We start from the raw sequence: 19082 nt of genomic DNA on the forward strand, positions 1-19082 counted from the left end.
GATTGACAAGCAGAAAGAATCATAGTTTGTATCATGAATTAATTGGAGGACACGTATAAACTTCCTGATGCCGTGATTGTTTAACGTTTGGACCATTTAATTAAATAAATAAAAATCTAAAAGAGGGTGTAGTTTCTTTGTATTTATAAATCGGTAAATACTGTTGATTTTAATACTGTTTTAGTTATTGAAAATACAAATTCAATTCAATTTTATTCTCTCGAATTGTTTTGATTAAAAATTAAATTTAATAGTTTATTTTGATTTTTTATGAAATTACTGCGCTTGATTTTGTAAAAATAAATAAATTATATTCTATTATTTATTAAAAAAAATAAAAGGATCAAAATTAATAATGAGATAAAAATAAAAAAAAAAACAAAAACATTATTCATTCAACATTACTCTTGGTTTTTTTAATTTTGGTTTTGATGTCTTTAGTTTGACAATTATATATTTTGATAAAGAATGGTATTAAAAAAAATTAGAGAGAAAACAATTGATCAGATTTCATGAAAAAAAAATCAAATTTGATGTCAATATGTTTTTCTTGATAAGAGTATAGTAATTAAAGTATTTTTGAGCTTTTATATTGCCAAAAAAAATAAATCGAGATTGAGAGTTTATTTTGGTTTAATTTTATGTTTCTGAATCGATTTAGATGGTGTTTGAAGCCGAGAAATTAATCTATTGAGGTTCTAAGGATATTTATTAAATTTTTTTAAATTAAAATAAGTTTAAGAAATAGTTGTTTGGATCTAAAAATCGACAACTTGATTTTTTAGACACCTTTAAAATCTTGAAAAGAAAACGGCACATTATTTGCTTTAATTCTTTTTTAGAAAAATAAAAGTGTAGACAACTTTTTATTTATCCTTGTAAAAAAAAATTATCAAGCACACGCGCCCCATCTCTTTGGCCTGGGCATTTGGCCCTTTTCTATTTTTATTCCAATTTTTTTTTTTGAAATAAACTATAAAAAAATATTTAATATAATATTTAAATTACTATTTAATTTTATCATAGTTCTTAAATAATATCATGTATAATATTATTTCCTTGTTAATACGTCTCGATTTCAATTGTAATTAACGAGGAAATGAAGTTTAGATTGAAAAAATAATCTCTCCTTAATAATTTTATTTGATGTCATTTATGTAAATGTCTTTTTTTATTATTATTTAATTAAATAAGTAATGAGTTCCAAAAAGTAAGATTATTAAACCCGTTAAAGGCCATGATCTATATCATAGTTGAACGGGTTAATCCAGTTTAACACAAGTCTATTCAGAACATCATCATCTCAATATATTTTTTTATAAAGAAAACATTAAACCAACATTATTTTTTATTTTTATTCATTTTTTTTTTGTAAAAAGAGCTAACTAAGTTTTTGTTGAGTTAACTTAGTCATGAGTGCACTTGTCTAGTCGGATTGGCCATACTAGGTGAATTCCCCACATGATTTACTTTGAAACCAAACCCAATTTAAAAACCAAGTAACTAGGTTACCATAGTGATTCAGTGAGATTACTTAGGTTTAATAACATTGCTAAAAAATTATATGACAGCTCAACTAGTTGGTTTGTTTTTATATTAAAACAACTAGGTGTAATGCACTTGTTTATATTGCTCATTATCTATAATCTAAATTGTGTGGTGTTTTCACTGTACATTACCTTCACTGTTCATCCTTTCACATTTTACTGTGGATGGATTGTGCAAAATTTTGTATTTTTTCAATTTGATCCTCAAACGTTGTTTGGGCGATTTACTCCTAATTAAAAAGCAATTTATTTTAAATTCTTATGAAAGGATGCGATTAGAAGAGGGGGGCCAAAATAAAAACCAAGTCAATAATTTACCATACTGATTCAATGAGATTACTTAGGTTTAATAACATTGCTAAAAAAATTTGTATGATAGCTCAGCTAGTTGGTTCTTTTTTATACTAAAACAACTAGGTGTAATGCATTTGTTTGTATTGCTCATTACCTATAATCTAAATGGTGTGGTATTTTCACTATACATTGTCTTCATTGTTCATTCTCTCATATTTTACTGTGGATAAACTGTGTAAAATTTTGTATTTTTTCAGTTCGGTCCTTAAACTTTTTGGGCGTTTTAGTTCTATTTAAAAAGCAATTGATTTCGAATTCTTATGAAAGGATGCAATTGGAATAGGGGGACCAAAATGAAAAATACAGCAAACATGAGTGGCGTGCCATAAATTTCAAAAAAGATGCATTTTGGTACTCCAACTTAAACAATCATGTAAATTATACAATTTTGGTCCCTCAACATTTTTCCAATTCTATATCGGTACAAAATTTTATTTTTATTTTTATTTTTTGGTCCTTAGTTGAGCAAGGAGAGAGAGAGATCGTCGAATTTCAGTGGTGGAGAGAGAAACATGTCAATGACACCGATTTAGACTATTAAAGTAGATGATATTTGTATCAAATTGTTTCATTTGATGAGGGGAGTTATATTAGGTGTTTTTGCTCCATAAAACTTCGTGAAAAAACATATCGGAGCTCAAGTTGATTTTTGGTTTGGGATTGAGTTTGGTTTTTAGAGTGGTTTTTTTAGGTCATTGATAGATTTATCATGGTTTCTAAGGTGTTTGAAAGGTATTTTGTGTCAAAAATAGGTTTTGGAGTCAAAAGAACCTTGTGCTTGATTTTTCAGCCACCATAATGGTCGAAATCTTGGCAAAAAAATAACGCGTCGTCTGATTTTTTTTAAAAAATTAGGGCAGACGACATGTTGTTCACCGTAGGTTTAGTTAAAAAAAGGGTTCAGTCATGTGGACCTTTGATGAAATGGGCCAAGCGGACTGGACTGGCTTGTTAGGCCCAACAACGCCTGACCCTTTTTTCTCCTATTTTTTTTTTATTTCAATTAATGCTTATTTTTTATTTAAAAAAATAATTATATTTACATTAATACCCCTTCTCTCTTTTATTTTATTTAGAGAGACTCTTTAAAATGATGGAGAGTTTTTGGTTATGTATTTAATTTTCAAAGATGTTTTTCTTATTCATCTATGATCTTTTTTTTTTAATCTTTTGTATAGATGAACTATATTTTTTAAAATAAAAAATATTTATTTTCAGATGATATTTCTAATATGTGTAGCCTTGTGTACTATTTTTTTTCTTTTCTTTTATTCAATCAATTTAATGTTTATCTATTTCTATTATCGCTTGATTAAATAAAAAATATTTTAATAAACAAAAATTAGCAAACATGATTAGAAAAATGTTCCTTCTTTCAAGATTAAATTTCTTAATCTACATTTGTTCCTAAAAAATGTCTTGACTCTTAATGATTTTTTATTTATTTATCAGCGCTCATAGTTTTTAGTTTATTTGATTATATATGTGCATAAACATTTTTATTTACACTTAAATTTTTTGAACTACAATAATGCATTGAAAAAACCTGCATATACAATTCTTTTATAAAAAATAAAAATAATAAATTGTGATCGATAATGATTGAGTAAAGAGTGGACTAGTTTTTGAATGGCTGGTCGGGTTTTTCATGAACAGAAATGAAATAGAAACCTAATTTTATAAAATAACTTATTTTTTATTAATAAAACCTATTTTATTTATTTATTTTATATATAAAAATTCATTTCATAATTATATTAATCAAACATATATTTTTAAACTTAACCATAAAAATTACCATAATATCAAAAAATATACATATTCGGGTTATCAAAAACATCAGTATGATCCGAGAAGAAAGTTAGGAATCGGTTCCTCTTCAAAAAGTGTGTTCACGGTACCCCACTTGTAACCTGTTTGTATTATTTATGTTTTTTTAAGTGGATTCAATCTCAAATGGGGATGTAGCTCAAATGGTAGAGCGCTCGCTTTGCATGCGAGAGGCACGGGGTTCGATTCCCCGCATCTCCACTTTTTGCATGCTCACGAGTAGATAAGTTATTTATTTAGAAAATAGATCAACACGCTTCTTCAGCCATAGAAACATAGATCAGCACGGGCAATTCTCTCGACCCCTCCTATTTATTATTTTCTGATGATGCGAATTCGATGCTTGCCTCTCCTTTTGCTAAGTAGTTTTTTCTTTTCTCGGAATTCCCATGCAACAATGATGGTTTCGGAAGATATTCTAAACGATAGGGTGTGTTTTTCACTCTTCATAGTGCCAATCCTCTCTGGATTTGGTACTGGTCAAGCAAGCAAATGATGTGGAGCCTCGAAGGGTCATAATGTTTAACGCATATGCCAGCTCAAAAACAGTGTGCTTTGCAAATACTACCGCATAAACATTCCAACAAGCTCACATACTGTAATATGAAACAGCAATCACAGGCATCCAATCAAATAAGGAGCATACGAAACTAAAGCATCAGACAAGAAAAATGGAAGAACAAGAGAAGGAGATGATAGAAGAGAAGAGAAGAAAAGAGATCCCCCTCAAATGAATCTAAATTTACGATCTGCAAATCATGTGCGTGAAGATTTCCAATCCCCAGCCAAATATGGATATAAAACGGGCACATGCTATCTGCCCTTTTGAACCACAGATGCCAATAAAAGCCAAGCAAACTGCTAGTCGCACCAGTTAAAAATTTGTGTAACATTCCTTTGCACGTCCATCTAGATGAAAATAGAGATGGCTATGCATATAATGGGCATGAATTTTAATGGTTACAACCTAAATCTGAAGTAAATGATGTGTCTTACAAGCACTTGGCATGTCTGGCAAGCAATAAATGGTTTTCTGGAGAGATGCCTGAAGGGACATACTTCACAAGCTGTGTGTCTAATCCATGTTCTTTTGCCCACATCATCCTTCCTACGTCGATGATCTGCTTACACTTAAAACCCAACACAGCCCTTTCAACTGGTTTCATATTCCTCACAACATCTTCAACCCCATGCATGTCCCCAAAGCATTGTTTCTCCTCACTGTAATAACTGAGAAAAATTAAGATCCAAAATACTAAAATATGTGAACAGAAGAGAGGAATGAAAAAACCATTTGTGTGAACAGAAGATAGGAAAAAGAAGGATATATATAACATAAACAAAAAGTTCAAATGATTACATGGATTGTAACTGCAAACTGCAGTCAGTAATATCAGGAAGATCTGAACTATGGTCAGCATCTACTGCCCAGGAGGTAAACCATGTCATTGCATGAAATTGTCCCTTGGTGATCCCCAAATCGGACATGAACTTCCTGTCTGCAAGGAAGTAAAAGTTACACTGAAAACTCGTAAATAGAAGAGCATACGTATTCTTGTACTTCGAGAATATGCAGGGTAAGATGTGTTGATTACTTGTGTAATGTTTCCACTGACAAAGATGATGGCAGCATGTTGCTATAGCAAGGCCTTTAAGGTTAGCATTGCTCCTGCAATCTTGCACACTGCCTTGATTACATTGCTCAGACAAGCAACATCTCAGTGTCAAATCTGCAGCACAAGTATTAAAACAAAACAATGGAGGAAAATATTCAATGGAACAATCTGCCAGAACTGAGAAATAATGATATAAAATGCAAAAAAATTACTTCAGAGCCCTATCTAATGTTCAGGAAAAATTTATTTTAAAACATGTTGCTCACCAGTTGCTGGCCCACAGAGATGTTTACCAATAGCCAAATAAGGGATTCCCCTTAAAGACTCAACAGCATTCAAGTTTAAGTCCTCAACTGAAAAGGTGGAATTTGGTAATGTCAGAACTCAAAAGTTTGCAGAGCTTTTTTCTAGCAGAGAGATCAGATGGAAGGTAGTGTTAATACCAATTTTTCACTTATACCTCACAGGGGGCAAGCATGCCAACAAACTGAAAAATAAAAGGCAAACAAGAACAGACATCATGTATGAATATAAATATTCTGTTGTTACTACTTGAGACTGCCGTTGATATCACCCAAAATTAAGAGGAAATAAATGGTAAAATTTATTAAGTTGACCCCTGTATTGGAAGTTGGGATAAACCTGTTTATTCACTTAGTTGAGAGAAATAAGCTCACTATAAAGTAGTAGAAAATTAATGCTGTGGCATGGAATGTTAGAAGTTATGACTTAATATAATATGCACAATAAAATAATGCCGAAAACTGCAAGACCTTGTTTAACTGCAACTTCGAAGAGTACAGAAACAGAGCAATAAAAGGCAACAATAATTTGTTAGGTTATGCCACTTAAAATCACCACTCATAAGCACACTATGAAGGCAAAGTCAAGGAAAAACAATGCACTCAAGAGAGCTCCAAAATTGAGCCACCTGCCAGCATCTAATCTTAACTTTGGAGGACTGAGGGAGGAAAAAAAGGCATGAAAACTATGCCAAGTCCTTTTTAAGAGGTTAACTGAATGCTCCAGCAAGAGAGAGTATTTGAGGTTATGTTTAGCACCAGCTCCAGACTTAAGTTAGAGAAAGAGAGAGAGATAGAACTAAAGATATAAATATGGAAATGCAAATGCAAATGCAAATGCCATTCCAAAGAACAGGATTCTGAAAAACCTTACTATCAATCCTCAAACGCTCTAATATCAAGCTCTCCTTCTGTCGCAAAGATCGATCAGCCTAGAAGTAGCCACAGCATATAAACACAAACAAAACATAAATTACAGATCAATTAAGGCGGAAAGAGTACATAACATCTCCAACTTGAATTTCATTCTATTGCAGTGGATATTCCTTCTCATAAACAATGCAATGCAGAATTCAACACAACTAACCTTAAGTTTGTACGACTTGCGCTCAACCAGAAAGACCCTGTCAAATCCATAACAATCTGCCAGCATCTGTGTCAAGTACCCTCTCCCTGCTCCAAATTCAACGACTGCGTGAACAAAATTGTTATCATCACTACAAAACCCCTGACTATCAACCTCTTTACTTCCTATTGAACTCTTTATCACCCCAAAGTCCTCCAAATTCCCAAGAATTGACGCTTGTTGTGCTACATGTTTCTCTTGAAATGGTAATTTCCTGCTCAACAAGAAACTCATTTTACAAAACCAACCGATTATCATCAAATTAAACAACAATCTTCATCTTAACATCACATATTTACCTGTCTACTTCTCTTTTAATCCACTTATTACAAGCTTCTGGAACTTTATATGATTCCCAGATATCCTTACATGTAGAAGCATGAACAGATTCAATCTTCTTAATAAGTTTGCAAAATTGAGTCACAGTCATGCTATAAACAGCACTCCTCTTCATCTCAGAGCTAACATTATCTTCTTCTTCTTCTTCTTCTTTGCCAGCATTGATGCCCTTTTGATAAAATGGTTGAAGAGACAAGGATTGAGCTTGTTTCAATAAAGGGCATCTCTTAACATGGCTTTCAAGATTTTCTTTTAGAACAAAACTATCAAAAAAAAGAAAAGCCATAAAAAATGTAATCCCAAAATAAATAAAAAAATGATAGCGCAAAGATCAAAGATGGGAAATTACTGAGAAGGATCGATGGGGCATGGAATCCACTGTTCAATGGACCTCGGTTTGTGGTTGCCGCAGAACCTTACGAACAGTTCAATAGATATAACGCATTAAAAAATTAGACATAGGACGGAAAAAAAAAACAGAAAAGAGAGGAGGATGAGAGTGAGCTTACTGGGAATCGTTTAGAGGGGAGTTGGCACAAAATCGGTTCTTTTTGGGAAGCCAGAACTTGCAGCGGTTCTCCTCCATTGTTGCTGCTGCCGCGCCTCTGAGTTCAGACTTCGCTTTTTAGAGAATTTGGATTTTATATATATATATATATATATAAAAATTAATCTGTCAAGTCTTATATACTAAACTAGTTATTTGACCCTCTCCACTGCGGATCATAAAATTATTTTTTTCAAAAACAATATCGGAAATGTAGACTATTTTTGAAGTTTTATTATATAAAAAAATTAAAGTATAAATTTAAAATTATATGTAAACATCTATTTAAATAAATTAATGAATATTTATATAAATAAATAAATCATTAGTAATAACTAAAAGAAAAAATAAATAAATTAAGAGATAAAAGTAAATCAAAATATTTATAAAATTTATTTATTTAAATCAATAAAAAAAACAATAGAAATAGAAACATGAATGAAAATAATTGAATAAAAAAAATATTACGCAAGACCGAACATATTAAAAATATTATTTAAAAATAAATGTTTTTTTTATTTTGAAAAATATATTTCATATGTATAAAACAAAAAAAATATATAGATGAATTTGAATAATATCTTCAATGAGCAAGGTCCGAACTACATCCAAAAGATGTTGATTCTTACATTCCGCTACTCCATTTTGTTGAGAAGTATAGGAACATGATCATTAAGAAATAACACCTTTAGTTTGCAAGAAAGATTAGAAATCATTAGACATATACTCTCCACCAGAATATGATCTAAGAATTTTAACAGTGGCAGAAAATTGAGTGTGTACAAGTCCCAAGAATAGTTTGAACACGGAGAAAACTTCTAATTTGTTCCGCAAGAAATAGACCTATGTATAACGGTTGTAGTCATTTATAAAGGTTACAAAATATTTGTATCCTGCATGAGAAAGGATAGGACTAATTCCCCAAACATCACTAAGAACTATCTCAAACAGATTTGTGGCTCTGCTGCCTTCAGAGGAAAAGGGTAACACTTTACTTTTGTCAAGCTTACATGTGATACAATCAAGGAACATACTAGAAGAGGAATGCAATTTATTGTTTATTAATCCAGATTTCAACAGATGAGAGAGAATTCTAAGATTTGGATGACTAAAACGTTTATGCCAAACTTCATTAGACACTTTAGGTGGAGTACAAAAGAGAGATAAAATAGAGGAAGGAACCAAGGTGCGTGGAACATGAAATCGGAGGAAAAATAGATGTCTATGCTTAGGCCCCTTCGCTATTAGCTGTCCCGACATCCGGTCCTATACAATACAACCATGTTTAGAAAAGTATACATCACAGTTATTGTCCACAAATTGACCTACAGAAGCTAGATTTACAGCAAGCTTAAGTGAGACAAAAATATCATTTAAATGAGGTATATCACCAATAGCTACAATGGAAAAAGCATTGTCATTAACTATTTGAATATGTGAGGATCCCTAATATTTTTGGATATTACTTAAGCCATCAAAGAAGTTTGTCATGTGATTGGAAGCATCTGAATCTAAGATCCAAGAAAGAGTTGAAGAACTAGTACCTTAAAGACCAAGTGTAAAGAAAGCACTCACAATCATTTCTTGCATCATCTCTCTGGTTAATAAATTTGTTGGAGGCTATGATATAGGTGAGCCAACAAGATTCTATGGAGCAGAAGGACCAGCAGTGGTAACAACAATGTGATAAGCTTTGTTGAGGCGTGGAGGACGAATAGAACATTCCTCAATAATGTCCTAACTGTTTGCAGTAGTTACAAAACTTATTTAGATAATGAGATGCAATATGACCATGCTTCTTACAACTATAGCATTGTGTCTTGCTCATATCATGGCCCTTCCCTTTGTTGTAAGCAACATAAGCAACTGGGGCAACTTTTGTCTGCTCCATAATGGTCTGAGTATGGAGACGCTGTTATTCACCCAAAACAAGCATCCAAGGATGGAACAGGATCACGATTGACTAGAGAGGCACGAACTGGTTCAGATTCAGGTCACAATTTCATTAGAAATTGGTTTTGTTGGCTGATCTTATGGACTTGTTGCATTGCCAACACTCCTTTTGCAGAAATCTTAGCTATAACAAGATCAGAATAGTCATTCCATAGAGTCAAAAATTCATATTAGTAATCTTGAATAAAAAGATCTCCTTGCGTATAGCTGGCAATAACCAACTTAAGCTGAAAACGCCTAGCATTGTTATCTTGGTTATAGACTTGTGTAAGGTGATCCCACATAGCCTTTGCTGATCTCTAAGGATGCAAAGACAGGATCAATTGTGGCTCTACAGAACTGAGAATCTAGGACATGATTTGTGCATTTTTGGCTGCCCATACTGCCTTAGCAACAACATATCCCTCAACAGCCAAGTCTCCTTTGTCATTGTCATCTATATGGCCCCACAACTCCTTTCCATTGAGAAAGATCTCCAACTGAAATGCCTAAGCAGTATAATTTTTGCCAGTAAATCTAACACAAACATTATCTGACTTTTCCATGAAGCTGTAACTAAGAAAAACTAAGATTTAAGAATTCTATGAGAGAGGCTTTAATACCATAACATATTGGTATGAATTGCTTGCCTCTCATTGAGATTAGCCTTTCATTTATATAGGGAAAATTATCTTGTACACAGTAATTACAAAGAGTAATTCGAGGGAGCTATATATGTTAAGCTAGATCTAGGGAGCTATCTATGGTAAGAGAAATTTCCTATCTAGTATTTACAGCCTGCTTGAATTCAACCTTTCTATTAACCTGTATACTGCTTGATTTTAGCTTTTTATTGACATCTTAAGACCCAGGAGGGTGCAGCGCCATGACCCATGCGCCAGGTGTCCCCAAGTGGGGCTCGGGCATGACTCACTCCTAACGCAGCCCAAACATCACGTGTACGCAGGGGTTTGCCCAGCCCCCAGGTAGGCATCCCAATGCTAGGGGTGTGCCCAGCACTGAGGCAACATCCCAAGCGCCACGTGTACGCTTTGTGTATCATTACACAGGCAAGCAGCCCAAGCGCCACGTGTGCGCAGGGGTGTGCCCAGCATTGAGGCAGCAACCCAAACGCCACATGTGCGCTGTGGGTGCCCAGCCCTCAGGCAAGCAGCCCAAGCGCCATGTGTACGCAGCTCCAGGGGCGTGCCTCTAACCTGGCGCTTGAGGCCTGTTGGCTACAGTGAATTCACTCATAATGCACAATACCCGAGCTACAGTGCAATCCACAGTAAATCCACTCACAGTGAACAATATTTCGTACTACAGTGAAACACTGATCAATTTTAGTTATAGTTAATTGTAAGACTTAGTCCTATAATTTCTTGACTAAAATGTTCCTATTGACCTATGTATCCTTAACTTTTTTTTAATAATAACAAAAGTGCTTTAGTCTTATTATGAAATAATGTACCACTGCTATTTTATTTTTGTAAAGTAATTGTTATGTAATTTGCTAATAAATAAATTATTTTATTTTATAGCTAAAATTAATATAATATGCATCTCTTATGGGCAAAATTATTATAAAAAAAGCATGACATAATATAGCCAATCAAACACTTTAATCCTTAGTTTTGCAATATGAATTCATTCAAAATCCTTATGAATTTCCTAGTATAAACCAAATATAATAAATATACACTATCATACATTTTTATTTTCAACCACGTATAAAATTCAAATTATCAAATTTGTATTATTAATAATTATATTTTAGATGAAAATCTAAAAATTTATATGCGAAATGTTATTTAAAAGTAGGGATGTCAATTTAATCAGAACTCGATAAATACCAACTTGATTCGAATGAATGAGTTTTTTTTATGGATAGTACTTTACATGATGAATAATGTATAGAGTATAAATATTGTTAAATCTGACCCAAAATTATTACACACACACACACACACACACACACACACATATATATATATATATATATATATATATATATATATATATTATTTTATTTTATTTTATTTTTGTTGAATAATAAATATTAGTTGTAAAATGGATATTCATACAAATACTTGAAACCTGATGAATAGGATATGAATATCTATTTTTTTACCCAATAGATAATATAATATATAAAATATAAATATAAAGAAACCCAATTAATAGGTATCCATTACGATCCCTATTTTATTTTGCATGATGCAACATGTTTTATTTGTTGGGACAAATAACAAATTTAACTTATCGAAGATTAACTAGTTTTGTGGTGTTTTTCTTATATTTCTCGTTCACGGATTGATATTTATAAGGTGAAGGTGTTTATTTCAATAGTGCTAGTGCCTTGAAATATGTTTCTATTATGTTACACTCTTATCAGCTTTCATTATGTTTATTACAATTTTTTTAAAAAAATTACATATATGTTGGCACATGACTTATCGCGGTAGGATTTCAAATTTCTTAACATTAGTTGTAAGGCCAAGATTACATATTGTTTGTAGGTAGCTACCAAAATAGAAAATAAATTGTGGTAAAAAAAGGTAAAATTTTACGATGTTTAAGCTATAACAAATGAGTTTCTATTAGTTTTTTTATAGGATTTATTTTGAAGAATCAAACATATACAAGAAAGAGAGAAAATCTCACCAAAAGTGATAATAATATACATATCTAAGATTTCTCTTTATTACTCATATCTATTTCTTTCTTAAAAGTGGATCTTAATGAGTAACTACGAGGTTGCTACTAATTCCAGCTTGAATATTATATGATTTCTCGTAAAAATAGTAGCTTTTATCTACAGTGGAATAAATAAAAATAAAGGAATGAGACTTAATATTATAGTTATTAAATCTGACTTGATGTAAAGCCTGATTTATATGTTACATGAGTTAATCAGCGGCCAAAAACTACAGTTTTCTAATGCAGATAGTTATCCGCACAACCATGACGAGATTGACATTGAACTTCTTGGTCATGATGAGAGAAATGATTGGGTCCTTCAAACCAATGTCTATGCAAATGGAAGTGGTGGCCCTGGACGAGAAGTTGGATTCTATCTCTGGTTTGATCCCTCGGAGCAGCACCATCAGCACAGCGTCATCTGGAACAGTCATCACTGTGTAAGAAATCACCTAGACAACACTATTATTGGCATTGATCTCTCCTGAAGTTTTAATTTTCTGTTCCTTCTTTCTTTTTTGTGACATGGGGATTAAACAGTGACAGAACAATTAATGCAGGTTTCTAGCGGACAACATACCAGTAGGAGAGTTTGCGTACAGTAGTTCATACCCTTTTGCGTATCCATCGAAGCCCATTTCTCTTTACGCAACTTAGTTTTAGAAACTCTAAATTACACTTATTGATTGTTGTTTTTCACAATAACAGAACTGCTAGGACAAATGCCTCCATGAACTCTCTTGTTTCTTTCCCGCCAAACATGGTAGATAAAAACTACACCAAGCAAGCCTCGTGACAACAGCTTTAAAACTCGTGTGTGGCCTCATGGCATAGGATAAAGTTAATTGAATTTTGCATTTCAAACATTTAATTTAATTCAGTAAATATTTGAACTTTTCATTTTTATTAAAAATAAAACAGTTTATTAAATATTAATAAAATAAAACATTCAATGTACAAGAGCAGCAAATTTGCGAGGCACAAAATATGAACCGCCGACGGACAGCTATGTAGCAAGTCGGAAGCTCGTTAACGAAGGAGCAGATAGAATAGAAGCATAGATGGTAGCGGCACGAAATAGCATGGAACTGGGCGAAGCTATTGGCAAGGAAGAGCGTTGATAATGGTTCTGACTAGTGACAACTACGAAGTAGCCTCTGCACTAGCTTGCCTACTTAACAAAAGCTTTGCAAAATAGGATGCAAATGTGCTGTATAAGTTAATCTGCAACTATCACCTGTCTTTTGCCCAGCGACTTTCGATATAGCTGTGAGTTAAATCTCAGCATTTTTCAAACATCGACCCATCAATAATGCAAAATGTTCCCTTAAGTTGAAACTTTAACAAATAAAGAAAAAAGGAACGGCAATATTATCAAAGTGAAATGAAGGCTTCATCTTAAAGAAGCAAATGGAAAGCGAAAAGAGAGAACTGTATTCTCAATTCTCCACAAACAAGAGACCATTTTATCATCATTATCATCATATCATTTGTCACCATAATCAAGATAATCTCACAATTTACGCAGACTGATTTATTATTTAGAAAGAACCAGGCAAAAGAAGTACTTGAAAAGGGTTAAGAGGACCTATAGCCAGGCTGGATTATTGAGTGAGGTAACGACAGCCTTCACTTGCAAGTAGTTGTTAAGACTGTAAATTCCCTTTTCTCTACCATTTCCACTCATCTTGTATCCACCAAAAGGAATGGCGGCATCGAAGACATCATAGCAATTTATCCATACCGTTCCAACCTTCAATGCACGTGAAAGGGTGTTGGCGGTGTCTAAGTTATGTGTGAAAATCCCTGCAGCAAGTCCGTAGCGACTGTTGTTGGACCTTTGTATGACTTCATCCAGGTCCCTGCAATTGTTTTAAAGATTAATGCTACTAAAAGATAACGCCCTTACTATAAAGCTAAAGAAGAGGATGGTTGCTCACTTGAATTTAAAGATGGACTGAACTGGCCCAAATATCTCCTCCTTTGCTATCAGCATGTCATCCTGTTATATTTAGCGATCGTGTTCTTCAGATTCAATTTCCAATATTCTACATAAAATGGTTGCCAGACAAGAAATATACCTGAACATCTGAGAAAACAGTGGGCTGGATATAATATCCAGTTGTGCCAAATCTGTCGCCTCCAGCTTTAAGGTTCGCTCCACTCTCAACACCAGATCTTATGATCCTCAAAATCTTCTCAAATTGGTCTGAATCAACCTGTAGCATTCAAGTATATCACTTTCAGCACAACCATAGAAGGTAGTAGCACCAGAAGCACTTGACAGAAAACCAGTAGAAGGCTGTTAAGGTGAATGGCAAAATTTCTTTTCATGCATTTTGATTTGTTCTTTGTAGTTTTAAGGAAATTATATAGACTGGCCATACTTGCAAAACTATACCAGGAAATGCTAGTGCATATAATGGATTCGACAAGTTTCAACAGTGAAGTTAGTGGATTAGTCACAGTATGAAAACCACCTCGTGTGTGGATTCTTAAATGATGAGTTGCTAATTTACCTGAGGGCCTTGCTCAATTCCCTCTTTGAATGGATCACCAACAGCACGCTGGTTGGCACGTGCCTTTGCTTTCTCCACAAACTCATCGTACACACGTTCGTGCACAAATGTACGAGAACCAGCACAGCAGCATTGGCCCTGCAAAGTGCACACAAGTGTGATCAATGAAGTAATTGAACTACCATGAAAACCACCTGGTTTTTTTATATACTATTTAATATAATTTTAATCAATTCGATTTGATTTAACTATTTTTAGAAGCCATGCTGTTTTAAGAAAAAATTTCCTGGGCATACCTGATTAAAGAATACAGCAGAGTGAGAAAGCTCTACAGCCTGATCAACATCAGCATCCTCACAGACAACGAACGGTGATTTCCCTCCAAGCTCCAAAGTTACTGGTTTAAGATTGCTTTTTGATGCTAACTCAAGTACTATTTTCCCAGTATCAGTTGATCCTGTGAATGCAAGCTGGAAAGAGATTGCAGATTAGAAATGGAAATCATGTTTCAAATATAAGCTTCTAAATAAGTGCCTCCTACTACTGATACTTCAAATAGGACAGTGCACTAGCATCCTTTTACAAACTTTGCAAAAGTTGCATCCTCTATCTTCAGAGGCATGTCCATCAACGATAATAACAACTAATGTATTTCAAATTTCTAAAAGCAAATTTTAAACATCAAGCATGTTTAAGCTAAATATCTTTTGAAGTGATTTTCCACCTTAGCCTACCAATTCAACTAACTACTATAATTAATATTTTTTCTACTAATGACAAATGACTACCAAGCAGAAACAACCGCTCTAGAACGCCTTCGTAAGCAGCCCTGGACAATAAAATCAGAATCACGGCTATTTACCACAGCTAAAATTCAAAAGTTCTTCGGGAAACCAAAAATCCCCAAGCATTATGTTTAAGGACCTGCTGAACCAAATATTAGCGTGCATTCACCATACAGTTCTAAAATCATTGATCAATAATGGAGATGATACACGGGAATATATTTATACTATTTGAAATAATTGGTGCCTACACTAGATCTCAAGTCATGCTGCTTAAAGAACTAATAGACAATAAATTTTAAACCTTTAGGTTCAAATTCTGCAAGTTCAAAACATGTCTAAAGTGAGGATGCTTATCACCGTAAAGGAAAAGGTAAAGATGTTTAAGGCTGCATATACCTTATCCACATCCATATGGCTAGCAAGAGCAGCACCAGCGGTTGGACCGAAACCAGAAACCACATTCAGAACACCATCTGGAAGTCCAGCCTATCAGAAGGATTAGCAGATCAGAACCACAGATAGAAATCACATGTGCCTAAAAAATTGCCACCCAAATTTTACATAATGCACAAGTGAGAAAGCGCATATGTAGCATAGATGGCCGGCATGGATTGTAGTAAAACTCTTAATCATTTGGAATAATGTCAACACTAAGAAAACTATTTATCAAGAATTGTGCAGAGATTTAGTAATGCAAGAAGTGAGCAAATATTATATTCAAAACTACCTCATGAAATAGCTTGGCTGCATATACAGCAGACAATGGGGTCTGCTCTGCTGTCTTTATAACAACGGTGTTGCCACATGCTAATGCTGGCCCAACCTTCCAAGAAAACATGAGCATTGGAAAATTCCATGGAATAATCTGACCTGCTACACCAATTGGTTCATGCAAGGTTTGTACATGATATGGCCCATCAGCAGGAACTGTGAGGCCATGGATTTTATCTGCCCAACCTGGTAAATTTGGAGAAGAGAAAAATATTTGATTAGGAATTCCAAAAGAAAAGGAAAGAAAGAAAGAAAGAATATGTCTGTGTGCAGAATGTGAGAAAAGTTTAAAGCATATTGTAGTACTAAAATAGAATCTCTGCATTTCTACTTCACCCACCAGCATAGTATCTAAATATACGCACAGTCATTGGTATTTCAATTTTAGCAGATTGCTCATATGGTTTGCCATTATCCCACGTTTCAAGAGCTGCAATTTCATCAGTATGCTTTTCAAGCAAATCAGCAAAACGCCAAATGATCCTTGACCTTTCCTGAAACACAGCAAAGAAAACTCTCAACCCAAAGATCCTTTTTTCCCCTATTTTACATAAACAGCAAAACAACTACTCCAGTAAAAGTTAACAAGTAAGAGGAGCAGTGGTTACATAAGCTGTCATCCGTGGCCATGGTCCTTCATCAAAAGCCTTGCGGGCAGCAGAGACCGCTCTGTTTACATCTTCAACATCACCTTCAGCAACATGAGCAATCACTTCCCCTGTCCTCGGATCCAATGTTGGAAACGTCTTCCCTGTAGGCAAAGGATATCCCATGTAGAAGGTTTAATAAATGCTCTTAAGTCAAATAAAACAAAACAAAAAGGATATCCCGTGTAGAAGGTTTAATAAATTTATGAACAGATAAACTACAAAGTCCTCAAGGACAACCCAACAGTTAAAACTTGGAATTTCCACTAGGAGGCCACAAATGTTCTAATTCCGGGAGGACTACCTCAACTGTCAAATCCAAGAATCGTTGGATCCCCTTAGAAAAACAAAAAACCATGCTCTCAGAAAACTATTCCACGGGTCCCTCTGAGATTTCTACCTCAATGTGTCCCTCTACAAAATGGGTGCTAGATAACTTCGTTGGAAGGAAACAAAAGTTGGGTCACACTTGAAATGAGCCTGCCTCTACCTCAGAGTGAAACTCAGTGGTCCACACCCAAAGAAAACAAGAAGAAGAAAGGAGAAAAGGTGTACAACGACAACAAATGCTCTTAAAACGGAAATCATAGTACTCCTAGCAATAATTGAACAATTGTGACTGTACGGAAATGAATGCAGAGCAACTGATCTTTAATTACAAATTCTAGGGAAAAAATGAGAGAAGAAAAAAAGTTCATACCTGATGCTGCATCCACGAATTGTCCATTAATTAAGAGTTGATTGTATTTGACAGAGACAGGTGGAGCGATCGGGTCCTCAACAGCAGCCAAAGTACTATTATATCTAGAGATTAATCTGCTCTGACCACCACCACCCCTCACTGAAATAATTTAGCGGTTTGGTACAATATAGAATGAAAAAAAGGGTGATCGTTAATATAAAAAAAAGCATGTAGATAACGAAAACAAAGTGTCATAACTCAAGGGAATAAAAATAAAAATAAAAAAAAGGCTGAGTCTTTAGATCGCGATCAAATCACCTCTCGAAAAGAAACATGGAGGAGCAGCAGCAGAAGAGAAAGAGCGAGAGAGCACAGTTGATATCTTCTTGGCAGCCATGGATACAGATTTGAAACGGAAGGAGGATGATCAGTGCTTTGGAGCTGTATGCAGCTTTATAGAGAAGCAGAAAGGGTGAATCGGACGAATTTTGCTGTATATTCAGTAATAATTGTAATAATAAAGTTCTATTCTTTGAAGTTGAGGTGGCTGTCTATTTTTCAAAGTTATCCTTTTCCTTCTTCGATCAGACGATGACGCAACGAAAGAAAGCATTTTTACAATTTCATTGTTTTGTAATAATAATATATTTTACTTTTTTAATTCCTTGATTCTAAATTACTTGTCCAAAGATTGTTTCTAATAGGCCAGTTCATATATTCTTAATTTAATATCCTTGCAACAAATTATATGCAAGAAAATAACTGTTTTTTTTTCTTTTTTCCGGGAGAAAAACCCAGCCCCATGAGCAACCAAACAACCATGTGGGGCCTACTGAGCAAGCACACAAGATGGCTAGAAAGAAAAGTAGAAAAATACAAACGGCGTGGACGCCAGGGGATATTTTTTTTTTATTATTTCTTTCTTTCCAAGAACATGTAAGATTAAAAAGAAGCGATGGTCAATAAAATACAGTAAATCCATGCAGGGAGAGCGCTTAGCTGGATTGGATAGCGTGTGAAATGTTTGCTACATTCCAAATTACCGGGAGGTGAAGATTACAACACCACCCACGGATATTATAGACGTATAAGTGCTAGACACGTGCACAGGTAATGATTTTTACATTACCGGATGTGAACTCGATTTAAATCTATTATTGGTTCCCGTGCTTCGCCGCGGCACAGGCTATTGTTTCTTTAAAAAAAATGTTTGGTTATTCAAATAGAATAAAAAAAATATATAAAAACACATGCTATCATAAATGTTTTTTTTTTATCATAAATGTTTAATAAAGCAGGTGAAGACTTTAGTTTTTCAAGTGGTTGTGTTTAGTGCTCCAATGTAGATACTATAAATTAAAATAAAATTCACATATTTT

The 19082-nt window shown here is 34.0% G+C and overlaps 2 protein-coding genes and 1 non-coding gene across 4 annotated transcripts; 1 reads left to right on the forward strand and 2 right to left on the reverse strand.

Moving 5' to 3' along the window:
• Positions 1–3859: 3859 nt before the first annotated feature.
• TRNAA-UGC (transfer RNA alanine (anticodon UGC)) lies at positions 3860–3932 on the forward strand. The gene has a single exon. It is a non-coding gene; the product is annotated as a tRNA-Ala (tRNA).
• A 492-nt stretch (positions 3933–4424) lies between these two features.
• On the reverse strand, positions 4425–7750 carry LOC133691263 (uncharacterized). Of its 2 annotated transcripts, none has more exons than XM_062111694.1 (9): positions 7624–7750; positions 7464–7529; positions 7075–7377; positions 6737–6989; positions 6524–6581; positions 5614–5700; positions 5327–5461; positions 5092–5230; positions 4425–4952 (listed from the first exon to the last, which is right to left on the reverse strand). In XM_062111694.1, exons 1-9 carry the CDS (start codon positions 7698–7700, stop codon positions 4724–4726), a joined length of 1347 nt encoding a protein of 448 aa, XP_061967678.1. In that variant the 5' UTR covers positions 7701–7750; the 3' UTR covers positions 4425–4723. The 2 variants fall into 2 exon arrangements, with proteins under 2 accessions (XP_061967678.1, XP_061967677.1); XM_062111693.1 differs by having other exon boundaries at positions 4425–4961.
• A 5923-nt stretch (positions 7751–13673) lies between these two features.
• LOC133692280 (aldehyde dehydrogenase family 2 member B7, mitochondrial-like) lies at positions 13674–18280 on the reverse strand. The gene is made up of 11 exons (XM_062113114.1): positions 18022–18280; positions 17722–17862; positions 16983–17125; positions 16715–16868; positions 16331–16560; positions 16000–16089; positions 15112–15285; positions 14816–14953; positions 14378–14515; positions 14237–14298; positions 13674–14158 (listed from the first exon to the last, which is right to left on the reverse strand). Exons 1-11 carry the CDS (start codon positions 18098–18100, stop codon positions 13885–13887), a joined length of 1623 nt encoding a protein of 540 aa, XP_061969098.1. The 5' UTR covers positions 18101–18280; the 3' UTR covers positions 13674–13884.
• Positions 18281–19082: the final 802 nt, after the last annotated feature.

Source organism: Populus nigra, chromosome 4 (genome assembly GCF_951802175.1).
Source record: "Populus nigra chromosome 4, ddPopNigr1.1, whole genome shotgun sequence".
In the NCBI taxonomy this organism is placed as follows: domain Eukaryota; kingdom Viridiplantae; phylum Streptophyta; class Magnoliopsida; order Malpighiales; family Salicaceae; genus Populus; species Populus nigra.